The sequence below is a fragment of the Homarus americanus genome, unplaced genomic scaffold, assembly GCF_018991925.1.
Source record: "Homarus americanus isolate GMGI-L3 unplaced genomic scaffold, GMGI_Hamer_2.0 scaffold32929, whole genome shotgun sequence".
Classification (NCBI taxonomy): domain Eukaryota; kingdom Metazoa; phylum Arthropoda; class Malacostraca; order Decapoda; family Nephropidae; genus Homarus; species Homarus americanus.
In genome coordinates this window covers 17,623,057-17,633,919 of record NW_024737097.1, presented here as the reverse complement: position 1 = coordinate 17,633,919, position 10,863 = coordinate 17,623,057, and the positions used below count along the sequence as shown (strand labels likewise).

Genomic DNA, 10,863 nt, shown 5'->3' with positions numbered 1-10,863 from the left:
TTGTTAATGACTGAATGGCTTGCTCACTCATATTCATTTTGGCTTACTGTATTTCCTCCATACTTGTTATGAAATGGATGAATCTCTCGCAAACAAGCCAATCATGCTCTCTCATTACTCACTGCAGTATATATTTTCTATAATCACTATGGTATATAATACAGAAAATTTTAATTTTCAGCAAGTTTTCGTTTAGTAAGTAGGCAGGGAGATACTACCGCCTGGGAAGATATTTGAAACATATGTATTGTCTCTTGGGAGACCCTGCTGCCATATGGCATCACAAAAATTGTGACCAAGTCCCAGGTTGCTGATCTGACTTTCTGCCTCATTTACACACAATTGCAAGGTTTCAATTGTTTCTCTTACTTTGTCAACACAACATACTATACTGTACATATAGCATTTCTCACTATTGATTATTATTATTTTTTCTTTATTATCATTATTACAGTATTGTTATTATTATTATTGTTCTTATTATTTTATTTTACTTTTTATTATAAATTTTATTTACTATGAATTACTATTCTTATTATTAAATTTTCGCCCCCCAGGCCCCGATGTGGGTCAGTGACCTGTGCCCGGGTGGGCTAATCCCCTTAAAAAAAATATATATATCATTTCTCACTACAGGTATTGATCTTTTTTCTTTTTTTTATTTATGGTCCTTATTTGTTATTATTATTATTATTATTATTATTATTATTATTATTATTATTATTATTATTATTATTATTATTATTATTATATTTTCGCCCCCAGGCCCTGGTGGGCTAATTCCGTCTAAAAAGGTAAAAGCACGTGATGTAATTAGATTTTTAAACCTAAAAATCTGTCTCAGCACTGGATGGAAGAGAAAATAAAACAAGATGTTCTCTGCCGAGTATGTTTAATGAAAGACATCCAGTACAGGCGAGCAGGGAACTACAGCACGGCAGAGATGCACACGATGGCGGTATTTTCTTCATCCTAACACCACCTCATAAAATATAATTATAGACCTTCAATACGCTTAAACTGTTAAAATAATTACTTGTACGATACAGGATTAATCAAAATTATTTGTCTACATATAGAGTTACTTGTTTGGCACATTCTATGACTCCAAGTCAGGAGAAGGGAAACTGATCTAAAACTAATATAAATAACATAACATGAAAGGAAACTGACCTAAGACTTAGCAGGCGTCACATGGGCACTTACACCTGCAATTTTCGCTTTCGGTTAGTACTAGCGGCTAGTTTTCAGGGACGAGTGGCTGGAGTTTCATCTGCTACCGGCTGATTTCTCCAGCCCGACCTGTTGGTCTAAAAATCGCAGGTACCGGCAATTCTCCGGAATAAAAAAAAAGCCGGTATTGTATAATATTAAAAGTTAAAAAGAGATTGTGCAATAAACAATTATCGCCCAGCTAGTTATAATATACTGTATACAGATAAAAAATTATATAATTAATCTGAATCAATTGTTCACTCCTCCCTGACCGTATACTAGCATTTATCTTTAGCTCCACATTGAAAATACAAAACAATCATATGGTATTTTAAATTATATACACAGGTAGGAAATTTATCCCCAAAATATAGAAACTGTTAGTTTAGTCTCTGCAGTTTAGACCAATCTTTCTCCCTTCTCGCTAGCCAGAAACGATTCCACAAGCATTTCTTCTCACGTTTATATTAAACATAATACAAACCAATAATTGTAAGAGCTAAGAATTCATCGTCCAAGTTTTCAAAGGCATCTTTTTGTTGTTTTGGTTTGGCTCCAGCCACTCCACTGCGGTTCCAGCGACAATAGTACTCCCGCCGTGAGCACACTTCTTGAAAATTGTTGCTTAAGCCACAGGCGCTAGTGGTAGCCGAAAGTGAAACTTGCCGGTACAAGTGTCCGTGTTTCGCCGCCTCATGAAGAAAAGACGAGGAGAAATCTACCTAAGACCCAGTAATGCAGATCAGACCAGTGGAAAACTGGCCTAAAATTAATGATTAAATGACAAATATGGGACAACCGGAAACTGGCCTTAAACTAAGATAATGACTGGAAGACGAGAAAGGGGAGGAACTGGCTTAAAAATAATAAAGATAAATGCTTTATTTTTCATTTTCACTTATTCATTTGCCACCAACCTTCACAACATCGAATGGTGAGGCTATATACTTCCCTCAACATCACATAATTCAACAATAGTTTTTCTCATACATGAATATAATACGCATATAATATATATATATATATATATATATATATATATATATATATATATATATATATATATATATATATATATATATATATATATATATATATATATATATATATATATATATATATATATATATGTAAAACACTTACACACTACTTACAAGACTAACAATCATATAATTAGGGATAACTTTAAGCACCGGAACTATTCTCGTCTTGCCACACCTGCACACACGTGTTTATTGCTGTCTCAGGCGTAGCTGACCACCGTAGTCTTGTACTCATACACTTGTACCTTCACAGTAGTCAAACTTGTGTGTTGTAGCCCTTTCCTCTGCCCCGCTCTTCTTCAAAAGACCTTTATACACATTTATTTCCCTATAAAATCCCGTTATAAACTGTCTCCCTATATATAACCCTGTTTAACACTTCCTATACACCTGCTTTAAACATAATTTCTTTCCATCCATTTACACAAGCCCTTTCCTCTCTCCTGCTACCGCTTTGCAAACTTTCTACTGTATTTCTATTCTATCCGTTTAACATTTTCTTTCCTTGCAACTGAAGACAATTATTTCCTGAAATACTCTCTCTCTCTCTCTCACTCTGACACTCTTTTATAAGTGCACACAACATTAACAAACTTTACTTTAATATTATATGAAAGTCTCTCTTCCTGTGTTAAATCTTTTTTTTTTCAGTACAAATTTAAGTGTATAATTAGATTATAAGAATACATATTTTCATCGTTACAATCTTCAACAGGATAACTAGCTTTAACACGTATTTTCTAAGTTTTAAGTTGTGTGTCTGTATGTGTGTGTTCACATCGTTTTCCTATAATGTTTACTTGAAAAAAAATGTCTAGAACTCGAGATGCATCAGTGTAAACACAAATCTTTTACCTTACATTATTTTCCCATAAACTTGCCCAGTTTCATTCATCCTTCTTTTCACTATTTAAAATCCATCACTTGTCATAATTATCTCATCAGTTGTAATTGACCTTCCTGGGCCCTCATGGTTACGCTACACAACTGCTGCAGGAACATAATAGTTCTGGTGAACATTTCACTCAAGCACCTTCCAGGTATAATTCTTGATCAACAAGCATCAAGATGCCCAACCAACAGAGAAAGTACCAGGAAACTTACGCTCGCGACCAATGACCATTAACGATATCTGTGTTATCGTCTAACAAGATCACACCACACGCATAGTTTACCTCAGTAACCTCAAACACTGGGTTTCTGAACTCGCGCATCCCGTGCATAGAATTATGGATATATATCATGTAACACCTTCCTCACATGGAGGGGAGGGTTCCTCCTGTTAGGCTGGAAGTCTGTCAGCTTGGTGTACTGTGGGGGTACTTAGTGGGTCAGGTTTTTTCTGCTCAACCGTTAGACAGAGCTGTGACAGGAAGCCACATTGGCGTTACCAGGGATTGAACCTGGGCCTAACCACTCTACTACCGAGTGAACAGAATTATTGATACACCATGATATGTCTATCAACCTGATTATTTAAATCTTGGGAAGCTAATTATTGATTAGCTACACTATTAGATTATTCAGGCTAGCGGATTATTTAAATACTAACCACTCCACTACCGAGTGAGTAGAATTATGGATACACCATGATATGTCTATCAACCTGATGACTGTAGTCTAATCTTGGGAAGCAACTTATTTATTAGCTAGGTTATTATATAATCCAGGTTAGCACAATAACTAAGTACTTAGATTATTCTGATTTTGAAATTAATATAATTATTTAATCTAGTTATCAGATTACCAAGTTCAGATTATTTAATTATAATCGTGTTAGTGCTGTTAGTTGCGTTATTAAAGTATTTAAGCTTCCTGGTTAATTAATTTAGTTTACTTAATATCTCGACTTAGCATAGTTTAACCTTCAAAATAATTCAATCATCCGAGCACCAGGATTATTTACTTCCAAATTTTATGGTCACAAAGGACTTCGAGAGTGTTAACAAACTGTCTGATTATCATATAACATTAACAACACCATAGATGTAAACTTATAAATATCTAAGTTTGAAAATCAGCAAATAATCCACGGTGTCATACTGTGAGACGACCTTGTATGTGTGTCAGAAGTAAGTGTTAACACCTGCAGCACACATCATAATAAAAAAAATCTAAAAAAGAAAAACTGTTGGCAGATTTGTGATTAGAAATAAAGCTGAATGATAAAATTTGTCGTCATAAAGAGACCAGAGAATAAGGTTTGCCGTTATAAAGTTAGTGGTCCAGTCTAGTAAGTTATCAGAAATTTCCTGAAAGTCTTAATAGCGTTTGCAATTTCCTAATAAAGTCAGTAATTTATATTATTAAAATAAATAACCTAGATAAAAGTTCTCGGTAAATAATAAAAAATAAATAAAATAATAATAATAATAATAATAATAATAATAATGGGTAAAAAAATAAAGACAAACTTTTTTCAAAAATCAAAGAATGATACAACTTCAGACCTCATCTTACTGGATTGTGAACATTTGAAAGTTCCAGTTAACCTAACAGGTGTATTCATGATTCTGAGGTTACTCCACAACAAGTTAACCGTATTTTGTTATTGAAAAAAAAGATGGATTTTTCACGAGTTATGTATGGGATCTAACTAGGAAAAGCATTCCTACCAGAAGAATTATCCCAATCTTTGTGCCTAGTTTGACTTATATAATACCTACTACGAAAGTGAAGATGGGTCCAAAAGGGGGAGTGTGGATACAGCACACCGTATACTAAGCCCTTTATTGGTACACGAGGAGACAGTGTGACCGGCACTGCACTCAAATGAGTTCACTTCCCCAACTATAAAGTTAGGTACCCATTCACAGCTGGGTGAACTGGGGGATACCCTGGGTGCAGACCAGTGGCCCTAAGGACAGGAAGCGAGCACTGTATCCATTCGGCCAACGCACCCCATATAATACATATAATACCTATAACATTGTTTAAATACAAGCCTGATTCAGAGCCAAATCCAGAGATCAGTGGTCAAACCTGCTATGACATCTTATAGGAAAATAAAGCACTGCAGTCTGGGATGATCTGCCATGTTTAATAAAATTTTGAGTTGTGCGAAAATCATGTCATAGCAGATAACGTCCATTAACCTAGTTATTGGGTCTGAGGTAAGGACTACTTGGGTAATTAATAGTTCATAGGGAATCTGGACACAAAGACACCTGCACCTTGTGGGAGAACAGGTGAGTTGAATTTTAAGGCTACATTCCATATGTAGCGTCAACGCTCTAGATCCAATGTACCTGCAGCCATTTAACAGAAACTATAAACTAGGCTAGGCAAGGCCTTGTACATTGACAAAATCTAATTAGCTATTTACTATTTGCTTTCGCTATTATCACATGCATCATCATCCAGTAACAATCTTTTTCTTATAATTTCAAAATATTCTTTAATTGGTTTCTTTGGAATTTCAACTAAAATATATTTCTTAATACTGATAGTGAAACAGCAATAGTTATCAGTGATTGACTTCAATAAAAAAATTACCATATTATTGTAAAAAAGAAGTAGTTTTGTAAAAATATGGAGATTTCAAAAGTTGCGACTAGCGCTGGAAGAAGCCAACACGACGATGAAGAGGATGGAGCCAAGCACCAGGGCGTCACATCGTCCACGCCCACCCGGCTGAGAAGTCAGGCCGCTCACCTGCGCCGCCGTCGGGGTTGAAGTGGGCGTAAGGGCGGAGGTCACTGTAGGTATGAGGGCGGAGGTTAGTGTGGGCGTGAGGGCGGCAAGAAGGGCAGCCAAGAGTAGCTGGGTACTGCCGGAGTGTCTGGAAGATGCGGAACTGCCTGTGTTGCAGTAAGACTCTGAGCAGCAAGATGTGCACGAGTATATCTGCGAGACGAAAAGTTTCCAATTAGTCATTTGTAGTTAATAATATCACTTTCCTAGGTTACATCAATAATAAACATCATTCACAAGATATCTCATTGTTCCACCTCCCATAATGGAGAACTTGTAACCACTCTGTTTTGTCTACCTTGGTTCTGTCACCGATCACCATGCAGGAGGGGTTGCACACAGAGGCACACGTCCGATTAACGCTAAAGTCCATCTCCTCCGCCCCTGTCTCCACCACGTACCAGATTCTCTGCACCTGTGTTTAGAAATTCTAATCAATATTCTGCTCAAATAGTCTGTTATATTTGTACATTTTATATACTGACAACATGATTCAGCTATTGCAATGGTGATTACAAATAAGGTGATCAATGGAGGAATTTAGTCACTCTTATATTTAAAATTTTTAGAGATTAAATAATAATTGTACATGCACTAGTGGATTAAGCTCAATTCACCTTTGATCTTGAACTTAATTGGTCTTTGGAGTAAGGTAACGTTGAAGATAGATGTTCCATTTCATCTGTTAATGATCCATGAAGTAAGGTAACCATCAATGACCTACCCAAGGAGCAATAAACTGGCGACTGCGTGTGTCTGATCCCAAGATTAGTCTACTCTCCTAAGACAACCTCGTGATTACTGTTAAAACCTGAGAGCTATATAAAACACGAGACCGGGTAGCTGTTACTTAACGTACAGTTTACACCTGCTAAGACTAACCCATTACGAAATCAGACTCTAGTACCAATGCCTGACAGCCACTAGCCATATTTTCATTTTCCGATTACACTCTTACTGTAAAGATACCAAGTGTCCTGGTCTCATTTATACTGTACACTGGGTCATTAGGCTGTTGGGCTCCACTTATCTAGGCATTGTAAAGTTGGTAAGAGGAAGTTTTTTATATCTGTTGTTTATTCATTTCTTAAGTGTCTCTGTTCAAGGTTGTAAACAGTAAAACAGTGGAGAGATCGGCTATATCTAGTGCCATTTGTCTTAACTTCATATGACAATAATCCATTATACTAAACAGTGGAAGATGAACAGCATCAAAAAAGGCAACGTAAAAATAAGGACATTCAGAAGAGAAAGGGAGAAGATAATTAAAAGTATGAAGTGGAAGACGAAAATAAGATGACTAAGAAATATGCAGAAAAGATCAAATGAAAGCAATATGTAACTTACCGTGCAGTAGGTCTGGTCCGGGGTGCAGTTCCTTGAAAGTGAGGAAGGGAATGTGAAGTTATCATGGTCGAGGCCGTAGCAGTCGGAGCCGTGGGTCTTGGAAGAACACGCCCAGCATGTTAGTGGTTCCCTCCCCACTACCACACCCACCATCCAACTCGCCACAGCCAACACCATCACCATCTTCCTCCCACCACTGCCATCACCCGCTGCCCTCCCTGTGGTGATACTCGGGATTAGTTATTCCTGGGGTGATGGTGAGTTATATATGGTGATTGTTGTTGAATGATAAATAACAATAAACTCATTTGCCCAAGTATAAAGCTATTCCGTAAGAAAATATGAAACAAATATTTACTTATTTATAGGAATGAATGGAGCCCAGTTCATGGCAATTATATTTGTAATGGCACAGGTGCTGAGGAGTTGAACAAAATACGTACCCTACCCTGGTATACTGTACAGGTGGTCAGTGTATGATAATATAGTACAAATATATAGGATTACACCCTGAAATATCACAGTAAATACAGTAAATGAGGTAGTGTTGCTGATCGTGCAACAGGTTCGGATTCGTTAACAAGTTCAGAGACATTATCGCGCCGTTATCCGGTTTATAAGTTAAGCACATCAACTCAAACACGTTCGTCAACAAGAGTGCGGAGTTTAGAACTGGAATGATGAGCTTACAGTATATTGTACATTTAACAGAATAAAGATATTTGGGGTGCTTATGATTTTAAACCTCAATCAATTTTCCCTTGCCTTTTTATATTATGAACTGAGTAATTGTAATTGAGGAGTCTGAGTGCCAATTTTCGGCGATCTATACTTCCTGTGACCTACAGTCCTACACCACTGTCCTTGAGTACTAGTTCTGCATAAGTTGTATACGAGCGCAGTAATTTGTATGAATAAAGACCGCACGTCCATTTACAAACTAATGTAAGCTACAATGTTATCTTAATACCTCCGGTGTTTATACCAATAGATCGATTCAATTAAATATCAATATTGTATTTACTGTTCGAAGAGAAGCCCAATTTCCTAGCACTGCTTCCTTTACGAAATCATGTCATACCACAAAATAAAAGAACGTGTTTCATGTACTAAAGATTTATCCAAAATATATTTATATAAAAATAAATTTGAATTAGTATTGTTGTAATAAAAAATAAATACTACATTTTAAAAAAATATGTAAAATTGTTGGAATAAGCAGACATTCTTACACTGACTCAACGTTCATAAAAATCACAAGCCACCGACAATACAAGACACCGTTTTGGGGGATAGGCGTCCATAGGCATTTTCATTTCAATGTCCAGTATACAGTCGGCACATCAGCGTCATGTTCACCACTAACTACCAAGAAACAGATGGCACCGATAGCGATATGCGATAGCGACTATTTCACCATTTATGTGTTTTAGATATCATGTTTGAGCAATAATTTTCGTCAATATTATGTTTACTACAAATTGTCCGTGATAATTATGTTTAAACTCCACCAGTGTAAGTACAGGAGGAAGCCAGTGCACGGAGAACACCTGTAATAATCGATAAGGTCACACTGGGTTACATCTGACCCATGATTGAACCCTAGTATCACACAAGCTTAATCTTTTCACAATGCCATTCATTTTATAGCATCCACTTCTAGTCTTGTTTCATTTCGTGTCATTATTGTCACTATCATTATTTTTTTATTCTATTTTGAATTTCCGATTTTTTTTTAATTTAATTTTCATGACAAGGTTTCTCTCCTCATCATTTCCATAGATACTAACATATGACGCTTCTTTTCAGTGTATATTCCTTTATTTTTCGTTTGTTAACCACTTTTAGTATTTTGTCGGTCCATTTATAATTTTTTTTATTGTGCTCACTGACTTTGCGCAGCACAAATATTCCCATTCCCACCACATCCCTACCACATCTTGAACCAGCAGACTTAACATACACTTCTCCATTCGTATATTTTGTTTCACTTGTAATCATATTCTTTAATTTCAGTATTCACTTGTCGCCTACTTGAACTGATATAAGTAAACCCGCCGTCCCTCCCTCAACCATCACTTTTCCCAGTACTACCTGTTAACGCCACGGACACCCACAACAGTAGGCGCAAGATGAGCTGTTTTTGGCACATGTTTCTTCAGTCCACCTGGCGTCACGTCACCTCTATATTCTCCTCTCTTATTCCCTGAGTCATTTCGTACTTGAATAGACACCAAAGAGGTCTCCAAATATCTCTACAACGTCTCAATTGTTGACCCTACGTTGCTTCCGTTCGCGGGTTAACCTCAGGCCTCCTACCAGATTGGGCGAAACCAATACTAGCGGAGATGTCTTTGGTAGAGAGTGGGAGTATCATAGTCAGTATGTTTCGTCGCTTTAATCTTTTTAAAAACGTATTTTTGCATAATAATTATAGTTTTGTATTAATATAAACAGACTAAAATTACTGTAATTATATTTTTAAAGATATATATATAATTTCTTCTACAGCTTCAACAAAAGCAAGATATCTTCGTTCGTATTTCTTTTTGTGATTATTGATTCTAATAGAGGATGCGCCATGTGCGATGATCTGCTTCAGCGAGAGAAATAATAACTCTCTTTAGTCAACCATTAGCATTATTTTACTAAGAACTTATCTTTATTTCAATGGGTAATCGTGCGTACCTCCCTCTAGAACTAAATAAAGACAGCATTTAATTCCGAGCTTGGGACGGTAGCACTCTCAGGCACGCCCAGGTAGAGCTGTTCACCAATACCAGTAACTCTATCATTAACACCAGCTGCTTTCATGGCATTTAATGACAAAATTGGTTATATCGTACAAGATTTAGTTATTCATTGCTTCGTATCGTCGGAATTTGAAGCTTATCTCAATTTACCAATAGCATATTTTAAGTGTGAAGGTTATGTGTGTTTTATGTATGCTTTATTGAGTCCATACTGACAGCCATATAGGGACGAATCAATTTTTTGTAGCTTTGTTTTGTTTCGCTCTTGGTAGTTATTATTAGTGTACACTTTACCCTTATATTTCATATTTATTTGATTGTATGTAAATTTAATATACTGTACGGTTACACTAGCAGGAATGAGACGAACAGTTTAACGGGTCGGTGATCAACTTTATTACCTGGTTAATCTTTAGGTGAAATTAGCTGGGGTGAAGGGATAATGTTAAGTTAGGAAAAATTAGTTTAGGTAAGCGCTAAGTTAGTTAATCTTTAGGTGAAATAAGCTGGGGTGGAGATTCTTCAGGTGAACTATATATCCTACATTTTCATATGCCAATTCACTTTTTCTTTTCGACGTAGACAAGCCGTCAGATATATTCCTGACAGAGTGATGGATTTGTATTGTCATTTTCGTTTTTGTCTTTGAGCCTTAGGTATCTCTCCTGAAGTCGGCGTGGCACATTTCATTGTGTCAACCTGTCATTGTAGGTTCATCACATTCCAAGAATAGTCCTATCAGTTGGTTTCCAGTAACATGGCGGGTGCCACATCATCAATATTGTTTGTAAAGTGAAAACACGAGAAGTATA

General features: G+C 36.4%; 1 protein-coding gene across 2 annotated transcripts; it reads right to left on the bottom strand.

The window, feature by feature from the left end:
- Nucleotides 1-875: 875 nt before the first annotated feature.
- Nucleotides 876-9,637, bottom strand: LOC121873257. Of its 2 annotated transcripts, none has more exons than XM_042376674.1 (4): nt 9,393-9,637; nt 7,299-7,516; nt 6,250-6,366; nt 876-6,104 (listed from the first exon to the last, which is right to left on the bottom strand). In XM_042376674.1, exons 1-4 carry the CDS (start codon nt 9,448-9,450, stop codon nt 5,799-5,801), a joined length of 699 nt encoding a protein of 232 aa, XP_042232608.1. In that variant the 5' UTR covers nt 9,451-9,637; the 3' UTR covers nt 876-5,798. The 2 variants fall into 2 exon arrangements, with proteins under 2 accessions (XP_042232608.1, XP_042232610.1); XM_042376676.1 differs by lacking the exon at nt 9,393-9,637 and adding an exon at nt 9,262-9,286.
- Nucleotides 9,638-10,863: the final 1,226 nt, after the last annotated feature.

Coding starts and splice junctions, on each gene's coding strand:
- LOC121873257 (XM_042376674.1), bottom strand. CDS start 9,450: ATGTGCCAAAAACAGCTCATCTTGCGCCTACTGTTGTGGGTGTCCGTG. Junction 6,367..7,298: donor CGGACCAGACCTACTGCACG/GTAAGTTACATA, acceptor TTCTAAACACAG/GTGCAGAGAATCTGGTACGT. Junction 6,105..6,249: donor TGATCGGTGACAGAACCAAG/GTAGACAAAACA, acceptor TTCGTCTCGCAG/ATATACTCGTGCACATCTTG.